Source organism: Eschrichtius robustus, chromosome 11 (genome assembly GCF_028021215.1).
Source record: "Eschrichtius robustus isolate mEscRob2 chromosome 11, mEscRob2.pri, whole genome shotgun sequence".
Classification (NCBI taxonomy): domain Eukaryota; kingdom Metazoa; phylum Chordata; class Mammalia; order Artiodactyla; family Eschrichtiidae; genus Eschrichtius; species Eschrichtius robustus.
In genome coordinates, this window is record NC_090834.1 from 112,663,400 (window position 1) to 112,686,814 (window position 23,415).

General features: G+C 63.7%; 1 protein-coding gene across 3 annotated transcripts in view; it reads right to left on the reverse strand.

Moving 5' to 3' along the window:
• The window catches only part of KCNQ1 (potassium voltage-gated channel subfamily Q member 1), a 347,919-nt gene extending 327,157 nt beyond the window's left edge, over nt 1–20,762 (reverse strand). For all 3 annotated transcript variants that reach the window (XM_068555036.1, XM_068555035.1, XM_068555033.1), the window contains exon 1: nt 20,383–20,762. In XM_068555036.1, coding sequence (XP_068411137.1) covers nt 20,383–20,762 — 380 coding nt within the window. The remainder of the gene's footprint in view (nt 1–20,382) is intronic.
• Nucleotides 20,763–23,415: the final 2,653 nt, after the last annotated feature.

Below are 23,415 nucleotides of genomic sequence, written 5' to 3' on the forward strand. Positions count from 1 at the left end.
CGGCAAAAGGGCCACAGCTGATGCGCAGAATCATAAACATTTCCGACTCCAGGCCGGCTGCCCGGCCCTCCCTGCGGGCACAACAGACACGACCGCTGGGCGAACAGGGAGCCTCAGGCGGCCCTGACCACCTGCTGGCCACTCTCTGTCCCCTGCCCGCTGGAGCCCAGCTCGCTCAGTGCAGAGTAGGGGGCTTCCTTTGCCCCCCATCCCCGCTCAGGGAGGCACCCCCAGGCTCTGGACCATGGTGGGGAAAAGCCCTTGGCCAGCACAGCAACACCAGGTCACTCACACATGCTCATTCTTACCACAAGTCATCACCGACCGTCCGTCCCACACCAGGCACTGTGCCACGGCTGGCGACACAATGACAGACCCGGACAGACACCGGCCCTGCCCTCCCGGCACAGACCCCTTCCCCAACCCGGGTTCCCAGGGAAGGGCCTGCACCCTCTCACCCCCGATCCGGCATCTCCAAGACCAGCTTTCCCAGCCGGGCAGGAACCACAGCATGTGCCACCCGCCACCCCGGCCCCGGCCCCGGCCCCGGCCCCTGCTACTGCAGCCCCAGAGTGGGAACCCTCTCTGAGTCCCTGATGCCCGCCCAGGGCTCCCAAGCCAACCAAAGCCCCCGGCCACTCTTACCCTCCAAGTCTGTGGGTTTATTGTTGGACAGATACGGGAGCAGCAAACAAAGGGCATAAACGATAATAGATCCTGGCCAGGCCCCAGCACGTCCCCTGCTCTCCTGTCCTAGGCCAGCCACTCCTCAGCCGCCAGCAGAACCTTCTGGAGGTTTGATCTCACAGTGAGTCAATCCTGTGGCTAGGAGCCTCCTGGGGGGCAAAGTGGGAGGTGGGGGCCTGGGGTGGGTGGGACCCTGTGCCCCACTCTGCCTGGAAGGCGCTCCAGACTGGAGGCGGAGCACAGCAAGCTCCTCCCCCAAATGACACGATGCCTTCGGTGTCAGCCCCTCCGCAGCCCACCCCTCACCGAGAGCCCCTCTCTCCACGCCCATCTGGGACCCGTGGCATAAGGGGCCCTGAGGCCCAGTCTTGGGCCAGAGCTGTGAGCCCCCCGACCACCACCAGGAAGGCCAGGGTGCCCTCCCAACGCCCCTGCGGACGGCACGGGACCCAGCCACACTCACGGTGCTACCGCGTCCGCTCCTCAAACTAGGGGGCAGGGACAGCCCCCTGCACCCCGGGCAGGAAGGGGGCAAGTTCGCCTGGCAGGCAGGAGCCCGAGTCGGCAACCAGTGTCCCTCACGCTGGTCCCACCACCCCACCCCGCCCTCATGCTCACGTCACGGGGGCCTCAGAAGCTCTCAGCACGACTCCCTCCCCCAGCTGCTCTACCCCAGGCCCCGGGCCCCAGGCCCCAGCCCTCACCTTCCCTCTGTGTGCAGGCCCCTCACCCCGAGATGCACAGCCTGGCCTCGGGGCGCTCCCGGCTCTTCCCGCTCTCCCGTGCCAGCAGAGGACGCACCGCCCCCGCATACGCTCCCACACTGTACGCACACCCACACATATGCACACACGTGTGTACATAACCCACGCACGCATACACACACCCACACACGAGGCTGAGATGCTGCCGTGCTCAGAACCCGGATCCGGGACCATCAGGGCCACTGGGCCCTGCAAGTCCCAGAACTCAGGTGTGTGGAGTGAGATGGGGCTTGCGGTACCCGCCTTTGGGCTCTGGCGGGTGAGGAGCTGCAAGCCAAGGTTCCTGAATATTAGAGTCTCCGGCGTCAGGGACCAGCGCCGAGGACGCCTGGGGGTGAGCGTGGTGGGGCGCAGGGGGAGGGCCCTTCACACGGCGCTCGGACGGCTGGGGGCCCGCGTGCAGGAGGAAGTCTCCATCACAGCGGAGGCCTGACGCAGAAATGAACTCAAAACGGACGTAGGCCTAAACGTAAAACCAACAACTACACGACTTCTAGAAGAAAACACAGAAGATCTTTGGGCCTCGGGTTAGGCAGAGATTTCTTAGACAAAGCACCAAAACAACAGTCCATAGAAGGACAAACGGGTGTATCATACTTCACCGTAATTAAAAGCTTTTCCTCTCTGAGAGACACCACAAGCCAGGGAGAATCTTTGCGGAGCACATAGGTAGGTGATGAAGGACTGGTGTCCAGAATATCATAAAGAACTCCCGAAATTCACCAGTCAGAGAACAAACAACCCAACCTTTCCCATCTTTCAAAAAGCAGCTTCTGAAGACCCAAGGCAGCCAAAAATAAATTAAAAATAAACAAATAAAAAGAAAAGTATGGGGGTGGGGAGCGGTAAAGAGTGAATCAGGTAAGAGCTTGAAAGTAGGAGAATATTTATAATTATACGGTGGAGAAACTGACCAGTAGAGAAAGGGGCCGCAGAGAGTTTCAAAGTAAAATAAAAGGTAAATAAATAAGAAAAAAAAAAAAAAAAAAAAAAAGCAGCTTCACTTGTAACAGCCCAAATCTGGAAACAACCCAAATGTCCACTGCCAGGCAGGTGGGTGAACAATCGGGCCCGCCGTCGGGTGGGATGCTTCCCCGCCGTGAAGGGGTGAGATGCCGACACGCGGCCATCGGGATGAGGCCCAGGGGACGCTGAGCGAAGCAGCCGGGCAGAGCGCTGGCCGCTGGACCCCACTCTCAGAAAACCCCACCAACCGCAAACCGACCTGCCGAGACGGGAAGCAGATCGGTGGTGGCCTGGGTGGTGGTGGGGGGGGGGGGGCAGGAAGGAGGGCTCACAAACGGACACGAGGACATTCTGGGGGGTGATGGATGTGCCCACACTGCTGACGGTGGTTTCACGGGCACCTGCACATGTCGAGATTGCTCCAGCTGTGCACTTCAAAGCACTTGATCGGATGTCAATTATATCTCAATAAAGCTGTTCTGGAAGAAGCGGTCCCGAGAAGGGGCCCGTGGCACGCGACCCGGCACGAGGCCTGGCAGAAGCGGGCCTGTCTCGGGCTCTGAGGCCGGCCTCCCCACCCCCCGCTGCACCCTGATGTCATCTCAACGGCCTCTGCGAGGGCCACTTCCTGACGTGGCGTCCGCCCTCCTCCGGGGCTCCTCGGCTGACCCTCTGGCCACACCACCTCCCCGGCGGGAGCCGGGCCAGGCCAGGGGACTGTGTCCCGCCCGCATCCATCCAGGGACGAGGGGACGGGGCAGATGCAGTCAGCACCCGCCTCCCACCAGACCCAAGGGCGTCCACAGCTCAGCCTCACCCCAGGAGCCGCGGCGGGGGACAAACTCACTGCCCACGACCCCGGGCCAGCCGAGCAGCCCTGCCCAGCTCTCCGGCCACAGCTTGGCCCCTCTCGCCTCCTGCCGCCTCTGAGAGCCCCTCCCTCAGGCTTCAGCCCCACCCGGCCCCCTGCAGCGTGCACGGGGTCCCGCGGCCTGGGAAGACCCCTGGCTACACCGGGCCCTGCTCAGTACCGGCCCTGGCAGGGTGCGGGGCGGGCCCTCGGGGTGCACGAGCAGTGCAGGGACCGGGTGGGGGCAGCAGAGGCCTGGCACTATCGCCCCGACCTGCCCAGAGTGACCAGCAGGGACCCTCAGCCCCTCTGGGAGCCTGGGAGGCTGGCTGCAGAGGGCACAGGTGGGCCACGTCTGGGCTGGTCAAGTGCAAAGGGTACGGCCGGGGCAGGAGCGACAGGGTGGCAGCGTGGGTCCACCGGGCCTCACCTGCCCGCTGGGCACTCCCAGGGCACAGGCCAGTCCCCCAGGGGAGCGGCTGTGGGGCGAGGCCTCAGCCGAGTTGGGACCCAAATCACACAGCACTGCAGCCCCAGGACACCAAAGAGGGAGGGGGCTGGGGGCTGCAGGGAGGCCCGGGCTCAGGCCCAGGCCCGAGGCACACGCGGGGCACCTAGAGGGTGGGCAGGGGCTGAAGACCGAGTCCTTTCCAGGGCTGGGGTGGCTCGTGGGCCTCAGCGTGGATGCCGACCCCACCCCAACCGGCCGAGGACCACGAGCCCCGTCTCAGGATGTCCCGGGGTCCGGCGTGGATGTAGGTCCCTAAATCCCGAGCGGGACACCACGCTGAGAGCGCGCAGCCCGTGGCCAGCTGTCCCCACGGGGCTGAGACCCCCGGGCAGCCCCGTCCCTTCCCAGCTCTACTCATCAGCACCGAGGGCCTCTGCCGGGTCTGCTCCCGATGTGCACCAGATGGCACGGACCCCGTGGGACCAGGGGAACAGGCCAGCTGGCTCCGCTGACCGTGGCCTGGGCCCACCCTTCAAGCAGACCACCACCCTCCCCCAACGACGGCGCCCCTGCGCCCGGCAGGGCCGCACGCAGCGTCCACCTGCCCGGTGCTCTCCAGGCCCGCCGTGCGCTGACCTTCTCGATCCTCCGACACTTCCTCTGCAAGCAGGGGTTCTGAACCCGGCACTCTGCCCCCCAGGGACATGGGGCAATGTTTGGAGATGCTTTAATTGTCACAGCTCAGGGACGGGTGCCGAGGCTGCTGACCCCCCGCAGGGCACAGGCTGCCCCTCCCCCCCAGGGAATGATCCAGATTAAAATGTCAGGAGCGCCGGGGGCGGGGGAAACCTGCTCTATAAACCGAACGCTATCACGATCCCCGATCCAGATAAGACAGCTGAGGCCTTTCGAGATTAAGCCACCAGCACGCCAAACCCGTCCTGGGCCGGGGCACGGAGCGCACCCCTCCCCGCCGCCGCTGCCGCCACCGCAGAGGCAGGAACGCTTCCCCCACCCCGCTCTCCCCCTCCCGGCAGCACCCTCCCTCGACATTCCTGTAGCCTGGCCAGGGCAGGGCCTGCCAGCAGTGAGCTCCCAAAGGGCTTTCCAGCCTCTGGGTCGGGTCGTGTTCCATGGGGCGAGGCTGACACCTGAGCCCAAGCCCCGAGGCCAGGCAGACGTCCCGCAGTGCCACCCTGCCAACCACTCCAGGACAAGCCCAGGGGACGGCAACACTGCCAGCCCCTTACCCCTCCGAGGACAGCGGCCCCAGGACCGGAGACGAGCCTGGTGCCCCCTTTCCTCCAGGACTTGCGTACTGCAAGCCCCCACTCTGCTCCTGCAAAGTGGAAGGTGCACCAGGGACAGCACAGAGGGGACAGGCCTGGGAGGGGGCCTCCCCAGCGACACGCAGCCGTCCAGGCCGGAGCTCGGCCAAGGCGTCCCCTTCTCCCACCGGGGCCTGGTCCCCCCCCCCGCCCCAGGGCCACAGTGTGTCTGCACCTCCTGCACCAGGAAGGCCGCTGCCCAGCCTTCACGGGCAACACGTCCCGGGCAGAGGTCTCACCAGCTAGCTCCTGAGTCCCCTGGGGCGACCCGTGGTCTCAGTCTCGGCCCAGGGCTGCAGGGAGCGGTGCCCACGCGCCCAGTCCCCACCCCGGGGAGGCAACGCCGACGCGGTCACCCAGCTCCCCAGGAAGGACGGGTCGTGTTACCAGCCAGGCAGGTGCCACCAGGAACCACCCCAATCCAGAATCACCCGGGGAGGCTCGGCTCCCGCCGAGGCCTGTCAAGCCGAGGATGACCTTCCCGCTCCGGAAGCGCTGCTGGTGGGCAGACGGGCCGGCCCGTCCCCCGGGGGCTGCCCAGGCTCGGGGCCCGACGGCACACACCCTGTCCCACAAAGCAAGCGTCGGGCTGCAGGGCCACCGGAGGCCACCCCTTCAAACCCCCCACCCCAGAAGCTCCTGGCCGGGAGTTCCCCAGGAGCAGCGCGATGGTGGGAGGCAGAGCACCAAGGCCAGCCGGCCCCGTCAGGCTGGGTCCCACCGCGCACAGCACCAGGCCCGGGGCCTGCATCCTTGACTCAGGCCCAGACACCCTGCGGACGGACATCCAGGAAGGAGGACGCCTGCCCCGGCCACCAGCAGTCAAAGCGGCCCTGAGCGGCCACGCCGACACCCAGCAGGCCCCCTGCCCCTCAGGGCAGAATCCCTGGGGAGAGCAGGACCAGAGTGAGAGGCCAGCACAGGTTGGGGGTTGCACAGAGCAACTCAGGAAGCAAGGGACAGTCCCGGGATGGGGCCCGACACCAGCCCTGCCCCCCACCAATGATGTGACCCTGTGTCTGTCCCCTTGGGGCCTCCACCCACTTTGACAAGCTGCGGGGCCATCAGCTGCCCCCACCCCGGTTTGTGTGATTCCCTCCAACTCAGACCCCACGACTGGCCTGGCCATGGAGGAATCAGCGGTCTCAGGCCACATGACTGGGCAGAGGGCAGCCGGCCGCCGTCACAGGGAACCGCCCCAAGGGCTGCGGCTGCAGCGAGGGCCTCGGGCCTCCCTCCTGGATGGGCAACCGGGCTCCCGGGCTGGGCACGTGGGTCAGGGCCACAGCGGCGCTGTGAACCTGCTGTCCAGGTCCCAGGGATGCCCTTCCTTCCCCAGGCCCGAGGCCTCTGAAGGGACTTCCGCCCCGACAGCCGGCTCCTTTTGTCTCTGGGCAGGAGCCCCCCGAGGTCTGCCCTCCAGGTCACCCCAGACCTGGGCTGAGTGGGACCCCGACATGGGCCGTGCAATCATGATCCCGTGAGAGAAGCTGGGGTCCCCTACCCGGCAGCCCTGCCCACCCTGGCAACTCCCACCCCGCTGTCTCCCCAAGGGCAGGACCTGGGAGCCAGGCCTGTCCCAGCCCGATGTGGAGGCAGTGCCAGACCCCGCCGGGCACGCGCCCCCGTGACTCCCCCCTGGCGCCATACCGTGCTCACCCCACGGAGGATTCTCAGCCGCAGGAAGGACCAGGGGCCCCAGGACCCTCCTGGGGTGTGCTTGCTGCTTATCTTAATAAAAATAACACTTTATTATTTTCTTAAACGACCAGTATTTTCAAAGTAGAAAATTCAGAGAAGCTAAAGTTAAAAAATTGCAACCCAGAACCCACACCCAGGGGTGACCACCAGGAACCCCTCGGCGTCCACTTTCGGACCGTCCCCCACCTGCACGGCCTTGCGTTTTGGCCCCGGTGAGCGCGCGGCCTGCCGTCTGCTGCCAGGGGGCACTGCCTTCCTGTCACACCCCGTCCAGGCTGTACTTGTCCCAAAGTGTCCCCCAGCGTCCTGACCCCGCTCTGCCTCGTGCCATCCTTTCGACAGCGCTGCCTGCTGGAAAGACAGGGCCCTTTGTCCTGGGCCCCCTTTTGTTAAACCAAACCCCATGCCCAATGAGCAGCCCCCAGGGGGCTGGCTCCCACCTTCCCCGTGGTGAGTTTGCCGAGCAATTCCTGGGGAGGTGGTCCCGTGGGGATGGACCCCGGAGTGACTGGGTGCAGCCAGGGGCCCGGCCAGCTGCCGCGGGGCTGGCCCCCTCCCGGGCAACCTCCTGGGGTCTCGGGAAGTGGGAGGCTGCTGCCCAGAGCCTCGAGTCCTCCAAACCCGGCTCAGACCTCAGCCCCACGGTCTCCACTGTCCCTGAGCAAGCACCGAGTCACCCCACCACAGGGCACGGAGAGCCCGCCCCAAAGGACCGCCTGCCCAAAGAGGCTGGAAAGGCCCACGGACACCCCGGGGCGGCGTGACTCGGAGGTGGCGGGCCGTCCGCCAGAGACCTTGATAAGAGCACGGAGGTGGGGCCTGTCCTGGGGACGAGGCCAGCCAGGCCCGCAGAGCCCCCAGCCTCGCCCATCCCCCTCGTGCCAAGGGCAGCCAGAACATTCCAGTGCTGCCCGGGAGGTGCCCACGCCCCCGCCAAGCTGCACGCGGGACCTTGGGCCCTGATCCAGGGGACCAGATGGGGGAGGGCAGAAAGCAGCCTCCACCTCTGGGGGCTTCTCGCCCGCCCCATCTCCTGTTTTATCCTCGGCCCGGTGGGGTAGGGACGGGCCTCTCCAGGGACACAGGGGGTCACCCGGTCACCCCAGGGCGCACGGCAGGCCAGGGACAGGCCAGGAGCAGAGCCATGTGTCGGGACTCCCCGCTCTGACCACATGCAAACTGGGGCCCCCTGGAATCTTCCCTGATCCCTTCCCTCCCCACCTTCCCTCCCTCCCCCCCTCCCCCCCACTCCCCCCCACTCAGCAGCTCGAGGGTCTCAAACCAGGCTGGGACCCTCGCCCCTAGGACCCCACACGGCTGCTGGCCGTGCTCGGCAGAAACCTGGACTCCCGGCCTCCTGCCCGCCCCACCAGGTCCCTCACCACCGCCCAGCCTCCCCAAGCTGTCTGATTCTCAGTGGGGTCACCCTTACCCCCGGGGCACGTGGGAGGCGAGCAGGAAGCACCCACAGGACGGCCACGTGCGGTGACGGCGGGGTCTCCAGGGGATGTGGTGGGGCGGGCCATGAGGGCTGCCACCCCAGCCGGAGCCGACACTGCACACGGCTCCGTGTGCACATCCTAGAAACTGAGGCCCTCACTGGGAGCCCGCAGGGCAGGTGCAAGGTCTGCGACAAGACTAGTCAGAGGGAGGAGGCGAGCTGAGACTCAGCACCGGAGACCGCAGCCCGGGCATTGGCCCTGCCGGCCAGCCACGCTCACGCCCACCTCACGCACGGCAGCCGGGCAGCCCCAGGGACAGCATGGCGACCCACCTACACCCCCATTTACCCAGAATCCAGGCCACAGACGGCTCCCATGGCTTCCCAAACCAATGCCCACAGAGACGGCCTTTGGGTCTGGGAACCCCGGAAAGACGGCAGGGTCAGGTCTCCCCGCCGAGGACACTCTGCCACTTTCTAGGTCTTGGGCTTTGGCTAGGTTGGCCCGACAGCCGGTCCACCCAACCACACTGGGGACAAGTGTGGCCAAAGCCACACCGCCTACAGACCGTGTCCAGAACGCCCCTCTCAGGACAGCAGACAGCTGACCGGTATACCTGGTGGGTGCTGGGACCAGCGTGGAGCCATCCAGCCACCTGCCCACCCACCCACCTATACAGCCATCCGTCCACGCAGCCATCCACCCACGCAGCAATCCATCCACGCAGCCGTCCACCCACACAGCCATCCACCCACGCAGCCATCCACCCACACAGCCATCCATGCATCCACGCAGCCATCCACCCACGCAGCCATCCATCCACACACACAGCCATCCATCCACACACACAGCCGTCCACCCACACGCAGCCGTCCACCCACGCAGCCATCCATCCACCCACGCAGCCGTCCACCCACGCAGCCATCCATCCACCCACGCAGCCGTCCACCCACGGAGCCATCCATCCACCCACGCAGCCATCCACCCACACAGCCATCCATCTATCCACGCAGCCATCCACCCACGCAGCCATCCATCCATGCAGCCATCCATCCACGCAGCCATCCATCCACACAGCCATCCATCCATCATTCCACCTGTCCATCCACCATCCATCTCTACATCTGTCTGTCCATCCACCCACCCACCCACCCATCCCTCGGGGGCACCTACTCCACACTGTGCCCTGCGCTGGCCCAGGGGCCCCAGACCCTCCCCTTATTCCACAGCAACCACAGGCCTCAAATTCCTGAGACTTGGGAAGCCTGGAGTCAGGGGCTGGGAAGCACCACGGAGGAACGGGGCCTCCCTCTGACAGCAGGGTTCCCGTCCACAGGAAGGGGCTCAGGGGCTCAGCCCAGCCAGTGGACGAGGACGGCAAGGACCCCAAACAAGAAGCCAGAACGCCCCATGCCTGGGAGCAAGCGCTCCTCCGAGAGAGACGCCCCTCCCCCCAACTGCAGAGGCAGGACCTCCTCTCTCCTCCGTCCCCCATCTTATGGCCGAGGGGCCTTGGTGCGTCAGGGAGCTGGGTCTAACCGGGCTGCTCCACGGCCCCTGAGACCCCTGAAGTCCCTGTCCCTGCCTGGGAAGGGAAGGAACCACTCAGACCCTGTGGATGAAACATCAGGACGGCACAGCCACAGGCCAGCGACACTCGTGGCAAAAAGGCACATGTCCCTGAACTAGGTGATTGCAAACAAGGCTTTTTCAATGTGTTTAATCATGACCTAAGGTCATGTCACAACCGATCCCTAAATGCTTCTGATGGACTCTTTCAATCTATACGTTCCCACACCCTCTTTTTTTTTTTTTTTTTTTAATTTCTTGCGCATTTATTCATTGAAGAAATCAGGCCTCTTGTCCTGTAGGTCAGCGGTCCCCAAACTTTTTGCCACCAGGGACCAGTTTCATGGAAGACAATTTGTCCACGGACCTGGGGGTGGTGGGGGGGATGTTTCGGGATGATTCAAGCACATTACATTTATCGCGCACTTTATTTCTATTATTATTACATTGTAATATATAATGAAATCATTATACAACTCACCATCATGCAGAATCAGTGGGAGCCCTTTCACTGCCACTCACTGAGAGGGTTTTGATATGAGTCTGCAAGTAACTGTATTATTATGGTCTCCGTGCAAAAAATTCCAGAGGCGCAGGGTGTCTGGCCGCCTCTGCTTTGGAGACCTCAGCAGCCGTGAGACTCAAAGCCGAACCCACGACCCCAGCAGGAGGCCACGGTGATGCTTTAGCCCCAGAGTCGCCTGGTCAGGCATCAGCCGGGATCCCAAAGAGGCAGGACCTCACCGGCTGTGTGGTTTCCCTGAGGTGCAGCTGCATGTGGGGAAGCAGGACCCGGGCTGTGTCTTTTCCCTTTACTTGCTGGGGCTCAAAATAACCAGCGGCCTCTCTATTATCCTCCAAAGGCGGCTGCTGGTTTGGCCCACAAATGGATGCAGGGTGCAGCCTGGGATTTAAGTTCCTCGTGAGGCCATCAATCCACCGAGGAGGGCCTTACTCTCGACTTATCGTGATGCAGCCAGTGGGCACGTCCTTCAGCTGACTCCAAGTCCTTGAGACGTGGCCCCAGGGGCCTTGACGCCGCTCCTGTTTTCCCACGTGGCGCGATGGTCCAGGCTCAGCTTGTATGTTTCCTGCCCCAGACCTGGATGCAGACGTTTCTCCGGGACCCCTGGTTTCCCTCCGGGGAAAGGGCACCTGGGGGCCACAACCTGGGGGCCAGGGACGTTCATAGCAACGGGCCAGCCCTTCTTTCTAGCCCTTTCGTGTAAACAGAGAAGCGGTTTTTAAACAAAATCATCGTGAACACATTCTGAGGCGTCTCACCCAGTGCAGGCGGGAGGGCTTTGCTTCGCATCACCTACATTTCACCGGCTCATGTTCTGTGCTCGACATCCCAGCTCTCGGCGACACCAACAGAACTCTTCAGTGACCTCACCCCATGATGCCCACGCAAGGGCCTTAGAATAATAAAACAAATACCGTCACAACCGTGACACCATGACCTAAAACAGCGCACACGCACACACCCAGCTCCGTCCGTTCTGAACCCACCGGCAACAGGTCCCCCGAAATAAGATCTTTCTGGGGATTGTTCCACCCCAGTGCAAACTTAGGGTCATCTGTTTCATTTCGGTTTTGAAGGACTTCTTTTTCTCGTTAAGATTTATTTAGGGATTTACGAGATCAGGGGTTGCTTTTATATTTAAAGTTATGGGAACTATTTACAAGGTTCCAAAGTCAAATCTATAAAACCATCTAATCATCCTCAGAGACATTTGGGTTCTGTCATGTCCCCCTACCCAGAGGTAACTTTTTATAAGTTTCGGTTAATCCTTCCACTGCTTTTGTTTCTTAATATAAAGTAAGTATATCTATATTAGTGTACCCTTTTATTAGAGGAGAAGCAGCTTGTTATACTTTTATCCACTGTGTGTGTGCGGTGGGTTTTTTCCCACGTAAAAATATTTCCTGGTAATCACTCCACAAAAGCACGTGGAGACTGCACTGTCCCTTTCCCACACCTGTACAATATTCTGCACGCAGCGCACCCAACCTGCTTCCCACAGGCTGGCATCTGAGTTCTCCGTCTTGCGCTTTTACAAAGAACGCTTTAACAATCAGCCTTGCACAGGCATACTTTCCCTTTTTTTTTTTTTTTGCCGATATCTTCAAGATAGGTCCCTGGAAGTGGGATTGCTGGGCCCAAGGGTACGGGCATGCATAACTGTGCCAGATGTTGCCAAATCCTGCTCCCCACGGATTCTACCATTTTGCAGACCCTCCAGCAACATGACCGCTGCTTCCCCAGAGCCTTGGCGGCCGCCAGCTACATATGTCTATAAAGGCTTCTGGATTTCTGCCAGCCTGGGGGGACCTCGGCGAAGCCCGTGTCTGCGCGTCTCTGACAGCGAGTTGGGCTGGCATCTTCTCACACGTTTAAGGGCAACCCCACCAGCCACTTTTCCTGTGAACTCTCTGCTCACATCTCTTGCTTGTCTTCTGTGGGGTCACTGGGGTTTTTCTTCTCTATTTTCAGAAACGCTTCCTATCTTAGAGCTATTAACCTGGCGCCTGTGCCACAGTCTCTCCCCCGGATTTTCACCGGTCTCTTTACTGCTCACCGGGTGGTGGTATCACGCACAAACCACTTCTTTCTCATACAGCCTCTTCCTTAATGCACTGGCTTTTGAGTCACAGAGAAGCCTCCCCACCCTCGCCCTTGCACTGTAGAGGGTCCCCCGAGTCTCCTTGCAGTACTTGAGTGGTTTTCCGACCACTTGGGGTCCATCCCAGTGTGCAGTGCAAGGAGCGGGTCCAGCCTCACCTGTTCTTCCTGAAGCATCACCTATTAGAAACCCCCCAACTTTTCCCCATTGGTTGAAGATTCTGCCTATATTTTTGGCTAAACATTCATTCGCAGTTGAGTCTACACGTGGATTTTTTATTCCGTTCTATTGCTTGTCTACATGCCAGTGCCACAGTGCTTTTACTACCCAAGCTTTGTTTTATAACATTTTGAGCCGTCCCAGCCAAGAACGCGGATGAGACTTTTGCGAGAGACCAGCTGCGGATGTCTTGGAACAGAAATCCAAACCACGTGACACATCAAGCTGACACGTTCCAAGCACGTGGTTCCGGGGCTGCTCAGGCACCACCTGAAGCTCTTCTGGGTGCCCCGGGGTCCCCCAGCTGCTCCCTCTGCCGGGTGGGGCCCTCTGGGAGGCAGGGGCCTGTCCCTCTGGGTCAGGGCTCCTTCTGCGGGCCCCTCCCAGATGGAAGGGTTACGATCAGCCTGGCAGTGAAGGAGGCAGCCCCTGGCCCAGACCGGGCTGGGGTGAAGTGGGGGTCCCAGCGTGACCGGGCATCTCCACACGGAGAAGCGTTCCAGGGCTGAACGGACTCGGGGGCAAGGTGAGGACTCTGGGCTCCTTTTTCTGACCTGCTCTAGATCTCTGCATGGCAGCAAATTCGGCAGGAGAATGTGGAGGAACCGCCCGAGGGCATGGTTTTGAGAGGAAGCAGAGAAGGGAGCCCACCCTTGAGAGACACAGAGGGGACGCCCACAGCCCCTGCTCCCCAGTGACCTGGCACCCGGTGGGCGGGGGCAGCCGGGAGGGTGCCCAAGGTGGGAGGCAGGCATGAGGCCAGCGTTTCGGAAAGTCTGAAGGGGGTGGCCGTCGGGCGCTTCACGGATGCGGCGGAGGGAGCCTCTGCGGGGGGGATAAGGGCCAGTGGGCACACACCAGGCACGACGCCGGGAACATCAGCGTCGTAAGACATCCAGGCAGAAGCGGGGCAGCTTTCCGGGGGTGGCACGAGCCAGGTGGCTGGGCCTGCTTCCCCACCCACAAGTCACTGAGTAGAGAAGGGGAGTGGGGAGCAGGCCCAGAGCCCGAGAGTGGGCGGGGCGGGCCCTGGCGTCTGCTGCCCCAGCCCCTGCAAGGCAGAAGGGCACCTGCAGATCGGGGGGTGCTCGGAGAGTCCTGTTCTGATGGGTGGAGCCAACACCCCCCATGGAGCACCTGGGACCAGGGCTCGGTCCTCCTGTGCTCAGAGCCCACCACAGGCAACGGCAGTGCCCCCTCCCTGGGCCACACGTCCATCCTTCAGTGGGGACCGCGCTCTGCACGGGGGTTCAGGCGCCTCCTCAGGACGCACTCCTTTTGCAGGTTCTTCACCCGGGCAGTGAGGATCTGCCCCCCACCCTGGCCAGGGCTACTGTGAAGATGGAGAAGTTCTGGGGGAAAGGGGTCCAAAAAGCCCCCGCCCTCAAACACACAGGGGCCTACAGCACTCTCCCGTAGCCATGGGAGGGTCCCAGCGGCCTCTGCCCACCACTTTCTGAGCTCATCCGCCGCCCAAGCTCAGGAATGTCACTGGATAAAAATACCCACAGACGATGTCATCAGGCCCAGCCTGCCTGTGGGGCTCGGAGCTGCCGGGCAGCAGGCTGACCGCCACGGCCCAGGCTCAGGGCAGGGGGTTGGGGGGTGCCCTGGGCTACCAAGGCCGGACACCAGGTGACCCCGTCCCGAGCGCCTATCCTTGCTAGGTACAGGCTGGCCCTGCCCACCCACTCGGACCCTCTAACGCCCAAGAGCGCTGAGACCAGCACACACTAATACCCCACACAGCACCAGAGTGGCTGAGCCACCGTGGGGGCTCCGAGCACCAGGTCAAGGGGGTGGCAAAGACAGAAGGCATGGCTCTGCCTGGGGCAACATGGGAAGGCTTCCTGGAGGAGGAGGTCTCCGAGCTGAGCCTCAGCCTGTGGTTCTGGCAGCAGGGCTTTAGGGCAGAGGCCTAAAGCAGCCAGATCAAAGGCCTCCAAAGGCTAGACACCCACCCACAGGGTAGCAGCCCCAGGAGTGGAGGGCCAGTGCCCCAGCCATGCTGGCACGTCCAGGGACGCCCTCTCTGGGCTCACGTACTGCCCTCAGGAGGCAGCTTCCTCCTCCCTTCCGACTCCCCCGACAAATGGTGGCATCCTCTCCTCACGTGGCCAAGCCACCCCAGGGTCAGCATTACAACCCCTGCCCAGGGTGGGAGGGAGTCACGTGAACAAGGAGCCATCAGGCCTACCTGGATTCTGGCCCCACCATCGGAAGGAGCGACGGGCTTCAGAGGCTGGCAGCCTGGAGCATGCCCAGCTGTGTGGCCATGGGCACGTCACCTCCCCTCTCTGGGCCCAGGATTTGCACACAGCACCAGCCCGTCCCTCTCCGTCTCCCACCAGGGCCTGGGGGAGAGCCAGGCTGCCCCTCTGCCCCAGTACCCTCACCCCAGCCAGTGCCCACGTGGGCTCAGAGAAGGGACCTGGGGTCACCTGGCCAGGAAGCAGAAGACAAACCATCGCGAGGCCAAGTCCCATCACACTGTCAGAAGCCGTGTGTAAAAATGGCACATGGCGTCACAGGTGGTCATCCTACCCGACAGCAGAGCTGGGGCCCCACCCCTTGCCAACCATCACCCTGCCTTCCGTGAGATGTGGGGCTGTCCCAGCACTCGGGGAACCTCTGGAGGGAAACTCACGGCCCTCTCTGCCCTCCAGGAGGGAGTGCAGACAGTCACCCAACCTGCCCCGGGGACCCCGGGCCGCCTCCAAGCTCTGCCCCTTGCTCCAAGGTGCCTCCCCAGGGCGAGTGAAGCCGGCCCGCTGGACCCTCCATCCAGGCCTGGGTCCGCAGAGTCCGAGGTGAAGGGTCCAGGTGACGGAGCTCCTCCTCATTCTCCCCCCAGCAGCAGAGCCCAGGCACCAACCAGCACACGTGAGCGTCCGTGGCGTTTCCCAGCAGCAACTGCACCCCCTCGTCTGGCCTCGGGTTCGTGGCCCCCGCCCCTCCAGGCCCAGCACCTTCTCCCCGCACACAGGCGTCCTTGGACACCGTCTCCACCTCACAGGAGCCACACGTGACACCATCCCAGCCCGTCCATCTCACCCATGGGCAGGGCCTTGAGCCACGAGAAATGCCACACGAGCTGAAAGCTGGTTTAGAACATCGGTCTGAGAAGGGCCTCAAAGTTCACCTGGGTCCACGGCCCAGACCAGGAGGCAGGGAGGGCTCAGCGCAGGGCCCCCGTCAGGTTCACCACCCCACTCAGCGCACAGCACCGGGAGCTGGTGAGAAACCAGGACCCGGGCTCCCGACCTGCCGGACACACCTGCCTTTCAGCTGCATCCCCAGGACACAGTGGCCTGCAAAGCCCCGTTCACACCAGAAGAGCCAACCTGGGAACCGGCTTTGCAGGAGGAGGACGATCCCGAGCCGCTGACACCTTTAGAAGCCGGGGCATCGGAATCGGACACCCCGGGTGGAGCCGGGACCCCCCCGGTGGGCGCGGTGCTCCAGGCCGGCCTCGGCTGCTCCCGTGTCTGCCTCCCCGGGACGAAGCCCCCGCCCCAGCCCCACGAGACCCTGCTGCAGGAAGGTCCCAGGGCGTGGGGACTGTGCGTGCAAGTGGGCCCCTCCCACCCCTCCAGCCCTGGGTACCCCCACGGGTGCAAGCGGAGGCCACGGGCACCGAGCCCAAGGGGAGCCGACGATTCAGAACCAGGCACGGGCGAGCGTCCCCTCCCACCTGAGCAAGCCTGCCGCAGGTGCCACCACCCACCGAGCCTGCCACAGGGGAGGGGATGCGGACTCAGGGAGGTGGCCCAGCCACGGGGCAACGCTGGGGCACGAAGCCTGGACGCCGCCCAGGGCCGAGCTCCCACACAGCCCGGCCCACTCCGCATCCTGCGCCAGGCGGCCTCCAGGCCCCAGACCTCGGCGCTCGCTGGGCGTGCCTTCCAGCCCAGGGGCTACCACCCCCTGGACCATCCCTCCCCTCCCACCACCTCCCTTGCAGCCTCAAGGTCTCCCGGGCCCCCTCCTCCCCAGCTGGTGGCCCCGGCGAAAGGGACACCTGTGGTCCCCCAACTAGGGCCAGACCACGATGAGGTGCTCAACATACAGAGGGCAGTGGGTCCAGAAACAGCGGGCTGGGTCTGGCGTGGCAGTGAGGGGTCTCTAGACAGCCAAGGGGAGACCAGAGGACCAGGCCCTGGAGAAAGTGACACAGGGAGAAGCACCAGAAGCGATTCCCCCAGCTTTACTGGGAACTGGGGGCTAAGAACTCCCTGGAGGCGTCTCAAAGGGGATGGTGGGGAGACCAGAGAGCCCGTCCCCCTCCGCCCCTGCCCTCCACCCTCCCTGACCAGCTCCCCTTCTGGGCGGGTCTGCCTGGGGTGGGACGGGCACCAGGGGCCAGGGTGGGGGGATGCGACCAGGGAACTGGCCTCCACTTCCAGAAAGGCGGGCGGGCTCGGCCCAACAAACCGCCAGGGAACACTGCCAGCGCCATCAATTATTAACACCCGCTCTGAAGGTGCCGCCAAAGCCACCGGAAAGTTCTCGGGAACCTGGGAAAGGCAGGGTGGCGGGAGGGCAGGGACAGGACGCACTCCTGGGCCCTCCCCCAAACCTCCCCTTAGCCCCCCACAATCTCCAAGCTTCTCCCAACCAGCGGGGATGCTGACGGAGGGGGCGAGGGGCACCTGTCCCCACATGAGGAAACTGAGGCACGGGGGCTTCTCCCAGGCTGCGTGGGTGGGAGCAGCTGGAAGAAGACAGGCGTCTGCACATGTCACCCTGCAGCTCCCGAGAGGTCAGGGGGAGGAGGGGGAGAGACGAGAGAGGGAGAAGGAGGGAGGAGGGGGTCCCTCCGGGCTCCTGTGACTTGAAGCCCCCCGCCTGGCAGGAGGGACGCGGAAGCTGGGGGCAGCCTCCATCCTGGCCTCTACAGACAGAGGCTGTGGAGGCCCAGCCCAGCAGCCAGGGCGGGCTGCTACGGGGCCCCCGGGCGCCAGTCCGGTCCAGGCATCTCCCCAACCAGACAACCCCGGCCAAGGCCCATCAGCATGGAGGCCAGGCCTCCCTCGCCCTCAGCCAGAGTGGGAGCCGCTGAACGGTGGGGATATGAGGAGCCTCAGATGAGGACTGGGGGCCAGGGGCAGTGCCGGGCGGGAGGGCAGCCTCCTGCCCCCTGCCCCCGGCAGACGGGGCAGGCGGCCACGCACAGGAAGGGCCGCTCTCCTCTTGGCCAGAGCAGGGGTTCCCCGACCAGGAGGGGGACAGGATATCCTGGCCTGCTTCCCCAGCTGCGCCTGGGAGAGTGTGCCCAGCCCTGCAGGGCCCCGCAGGACAGCGGCTCCCACACCCACCCAGGCCCCAGCCCTTCAAGGCCGGGCTCATCCTTCCCAGGCCGGAAACCGAGCTCAGCCTGGGTCGTGACAATCAGCCCGCACGTTTCACCATCTGCCTCACCAAGGACAGAGCTCTCTCTCTGCTACCATCTCGGACGCTTCTCAGAACAACACCGGGGCCAGAGTGGGCACCGTCCACCCCTTTTCTCAGCGCTGCGGCCAGGCTCTGGCCACTCAGTCCCAGGTTGCTCCTGCAATCCCAGCTTGAGCCCAGGTCCCCTGGAGACACTGGCCAATTCAGAGAGTGTCTGGGGCCCTGCCAACCTCCTGGAGGTGAGGGGGCACCTTCCCGGGCCCCAGGGAAGCCATGTCCCCTGCCTAGCCAAGGTCCACCTGCAGACCTACCCTACACGGAGGACTGCGGCACACCTCTTACAGATGGGGACGAGAGCGGGAAAAGACCGACCCAAGGTCACCAAGTCACCCTTAGAGGGCCCCCATTCCCAGCTCCTCCCCCTGAGGGGAAGCCACTCGGCTACTGTCCCCAGAAGCCACCCCTGCCCTACAGCTCCTGGGGAGGCTGGGCAAGGCAGACTGCTGAGCAACTTCCGAGAGCTAAACAATCAGAATCAGGAAGAAAACACAAGTGTAAGCAGAGACTTCCTCTGGGGAGCAGCAAGCCTTCTTCCTCCACAAGGCACTGCAGCCGCCGGGGGCCTGGGCAATGCGTGCACCCTCGGGCCTGCCACCCCAGGACGCGGACCAGTGGGGTGTCTGCAGGCCCCTCGCCTTGGCAGCCCTAGGGGTGAGGAGGCACTGCTGCACCGCCTGGCGATTCTCTGCCCAGAGCTGGCACATAGGGCTCCAGGGCAGAGAGGCGGCTGGGCAGGGTCTGCTCCAGGACCGGCTGTGGGGTCCGTCCCGCCCCTGGCCACCTCCGGGAGCTTGGGGTCCAGCAGGTGAGGGCTGGGGGGCAGGCAGCCCACGTGCACAGCAGCACCCACGAGCCAGCTGTTGGCTGGGCGCTCAAGCAGCCGGCGTCAGACCAGGGCAGGATGCCTCAGGGTCAGTGCGCACAAACATTCCCCCAAACCCCAAGACAAGCCGCTGCCGCTGCAGCCGCGGGCAAGGCCGCCCTCTCCCGCAGACCAGCCACGGCCACGGCTAAGCTCCCTCCGACACCTCGGCAGGCGGGGGCTGGGGGTGGGGGGAAGAGGCTTGAGGACACTGTCCTCACCACTTGCCCTCCTGCTCTGGAAGGCCTGCCCCTCCGCAGGGAGGGCAGCAACCCTAGTACCACCTGCGCTCAGAGGAGCAAAGGTGAGGAACCGAGGTCATGCCGCCCCACCTCGCCACACCTGCTGAGACCATGCTCCAAGCCAGCCCCTCTGCTCCCTGGGCTCCGGTGGTGGCTACCGGAGTGGGACAAGAGAGGGCCCTGGACACCCCCCAGGTGTCCAGCCAGGTCTCTCCCAGCCCCAAGCCCGCCAAGGGGGCAGGGACGAGCACCTGCCGCTACCAACGCGAAGCCAGAGGGAGGTCACCCGCGCGGCCCCCAGAGCAGCCTCCGAGGTCAGCCCGGGGATGGCCAAGCCGAGGCTCACAGGCCAGAGGCCGGCCCCACACCAGGAGGCCACTGGCCAGGCAGCGGGGAAGCAGGGCCGCGAGCGGTGGGGGAGGGCTCCACGTGGCCCTGTCCCAGCGCGCCCTGCCCTGCCCCACACAGGCACGCGCGGCGGCGGCTGGCATCAGAACCACCTGGGAAGCAGTGGGGCCAGGTGCTGCCGATAGGGCGCTGCTTTCGCCTGGCGCACAGCTTCCTCTGATCGACCAATGGAATCAGGGGCCCGACCTCTCTCCTCCCCGCCACCCTGTGTCCCCTCCAGGCTCCTCTGCTTCAACCCAGGGTTTCCAGAGCCTGGCTGGGTTCTTGCGGGGCCGTGGGCACTCCTCACGGCCATGCTGACACCTCAGGCTACACCACAAGGCCTGCCACCCTGCTCCGCTCGCCCAGGAGACGCCCCACAGGGCCCGCCTGGGCCGGGGAGGGTCTGAGATGTTGCTGCACCAGCGGGGGCACCAGGCCCTGCCCTCTCTTGCCTCCCAGCCCCGCCCGGGGAACTCTCTCCCCTGCCCCCGTCCTCCCGCGGAAGGATTAACACCTGGACCGTCCCTCCAGGGAGGAGCGGGCCAGCTTGGGCAGGGCACTCCTCCCAGCTGGCTCCCCCACTCATGCCTGGGCAGCGCCAGCGGGGAGCTTCCCACCCCCACGGGGTCAGACCCACACGTCCGTGAACTTCAACAGACAAGCTCCCCGCTGCTTGTTTCTCCCACTAACCCCTTCCTTCCCTCCCGGCTGATCCGAGTCGCAGCTCCGGCCAGGTTCGGGCGGCAGCAGGTGGCACAGGGGCAGCGCTCCCCCTACGCCCTCCCCGGCCCCGCGGAAAGCTCGCAGTCCCGGCCGGCGGCGATACTCACACGGCAAAGTGGTAGACGAAGCACTTCCAGCCGGTGGGGCGCTCCAGGAAGTTGTAGACGCGGCCCTGGATGTGAGTGCGCGCCAGCAGCGGGCGGCGCGCGCTGTAGATGGAGACGCGCGGGTCGAGGCTCACCGGCGGCCGCGGGCCAAGGTCGGCGGCGGCGGGGGGCGCGGCGGGCGCGGCGGGGGACGCGGGCCCCGGGGCGCCGGGAGCAGCGATGGGCGCGTAGAGCGCGCCGCCCGCCGGGCCGCCCTCGGCCAGCTCCAGCGAGAAGGGGCACTTCTTGGCCAGGCCCGCGCTGCCCCGCCGGGCGCCCGGCAGGCGGCCCCCGCCCCAGCGCTTTCTCTCGGCCCTGGGAGGAGAGGTGGCCGCGGCCATGGCCAGGCAGGGCCCGCGGGGGCCGGCCGGGCGGCGGCACGAGGAGCTGCGGCGAAGTCGGCCGCCGGGGCGCAGTGCGGGCGGCCGCTGCTGCCAGCCGGGCCGCCGGGCCGCTGCCCGCCCCGCCAGGGCGTGGGGGGCGGGGCCGGGAGGGGGCGGTGGCCGCGGGCGGGTCCCGGGGGTTGGCGAGCCCCGCCCCGGGCCGCACGCCCCGCCCCCAACCAACGTTGGCGCACGGGGCGCCGGAGGCCGATCCCCGACTGCGCTCACCTGCTTGGTCGGTCCCTCCCCCGTCTGCGCCCACCTGTTGGGTCCGCCCCTTTAGCCTTCACCTTCTTGGCCCCGCCCGCCCCATCTGCTCGGTCCGCCCCATTCCGCGCTCCTCGCTCCGCCCCGCCTGCGCCCACGGGCTTGCCCTCCCCAAGCCCACCTGCTAGGCCTGCAAGAAACCCCCAGCCAAGTCAGGAAGGAAGGCGCGGGGTCAGCAGGTGCAGGGACCACGAACTGCCCGGGCAGGAGGACGGGGTGGGGCGCAGACAGCCGCTTCACCCCCTCTGAGTCACTCAGAAGAGGGTGGGAGTGAAGGGGGAAGGAGGGGCACGTCAGGAGGATGGCGGTTAGCCCCGCGAACAATCCGAGCGCCCCCTGGGTGCCCGAGCGCCCGAGCGAGCGCGCGTGCTGCGGGCAGAGAATGTGGTCCGGTTGGTGCCCATAGGGCCGTCGGACTCTGGAGGCCAGACAGGGCCATCGGGGCCATCGTCGGTCAGGGAGGGCCCAATGGGGAGCCGTGTGCGTGGGTAGGATGCGGGGGCTCCTGGAGGCGATGCCTCGGGGGTCTGGAGAGGGGCACGGCAGGAGGGGCTGCCTGGGCAGGTCAGGGGAGAGGTGTTAGAGAATGGAGTCCTTCTCCTCCTCGCCCTCTGCACAGGGCTGCTGCTGTGTCCCGTAGGTTTCCCTGGGTGGGGGTGACGTAGAGGTGGGTGACAGGATCAGAAGGATTGCACGGGTCCCCTACCCTGCACTGGCATTTGGGTCCCTGCACAACGACCTGACATCAGGGTGGAGAAAGCGTCTCGAGCAGAAAAAAACTGGCCTCTCTCAGGACATTGCCCCGGGCAGGGGTATAACTGCCTGCCACATCAGGGACCCATAACCTAGGAGACACGTCCCAGGTCTTGACTGAGCACCCTGGGCTGATTTATTTCACATACTCCCTCATCAGAAAGTCAGCTCTTGGGGCTTCCCTGGTGGTGCAGTGGTTGAGAATCCGCCTGCCAATGCAGGGGACACGGGTTCGAGCCCTGGTCTGGGAAGATCCCACGTGCCGCGGAGCAACTAGGACCGTGAGCCACAATTACTGAGCCTGCGCGTCTGGAGCCTGTGCTCCGCAACAAGAGAGGCCGCGATGGTGAGAGGCCCGCGCACCGCGATGAAGAGTGGCCCCCACTTGCCGCAACTGGAGAAAGCCCTCGCACAGAAACGAAGACCCAACACAGCCAAAAATAAATAAATAAATTTTAAAAAGAAAAGATTGACTACTATCTTTTAAAAAAAAAAAAAAAGTCAGCTCTTGTTGTTGGACCGAGTGCAGCTCGGCCCTTCACCCCTGACTCCGCACACCTCGGATGGCGCCTGTACAGAGCCGGCACAGTTGGTATGTGCAGAAAGAATGAATGAAGTGGGTCCCAACCTGTGCCAGGCACTGTGGAGACTCAGGGCAGCTGAGACAATGGAACCTTGCTGGGAAGCGCATCACTTAGGATACAAATGGGCAGAAAGCCAGAAGAAGGCGGGGAGTCCGCCTCCGCAGGGCCTGGGGGACAGCCAGGGCACCTGCAGGCATTCAGTCAATACTTTCTGAATGAAGGCATGCGTGAATGAAGTGTCGGCACATCCACACCCCAATCAGCAGGAGGAAGGTAGTGCCAACGCACAACTGGAGAGTCAAAGAGAAAGAAGCAAAGCGTTGATCCATCTTGCACACAACACACAGGAATAAATTTCGAATGTATCAGAGGCTTCAATGTAAACGCTGAAATGAAGCCATGTAGTTTCTACAAGAAATTATGGGTGAGTTTCTCAACAAACTCTAGGTAGGGAAAACATTTCCAGCTGCGGCTGAAATCCAGAGACAATAGCTGAAATCAACAAAACAGACAAGTGACAAACTGCAACAAGAATTTGCAATTTACAGTACAGGCAAAGGATTAATAGCACTGGTACATAAAGAACATCTAAAACTGAGAAGAAAATGATAGACGACCCTGTGGACGAGCGGGCGAAAGGCATGAACAGCTCACGGGAAAAGGGATTCATGATCTTTACACTTATGAAAAAATGCTCAACAAGAAAAATGCAAATTTGAAAGTACACTGAGAGACCATTGCTCACCTATCTGATTGGCGAACATCCAGACGTTGGACCGCAGTTTCCGTGGGCAGGGCCGAGGGAAAGCAGGTGTTCTTGGCACGTCGTCAGTGGGGAGGGGATCCTGGTGGCATTAGGAAGAGCACTCGTATCATTTAGCCTGGCTAGTTAGTGCCACTTCCAGGAACTGGCCCAAAGATACGTGGGAAAAATAGAAGATGATATACACATAAGGCTATTTGTTACGACATTATTTGTATTAGCAAAAGGCGAGAAACAGCCAGAA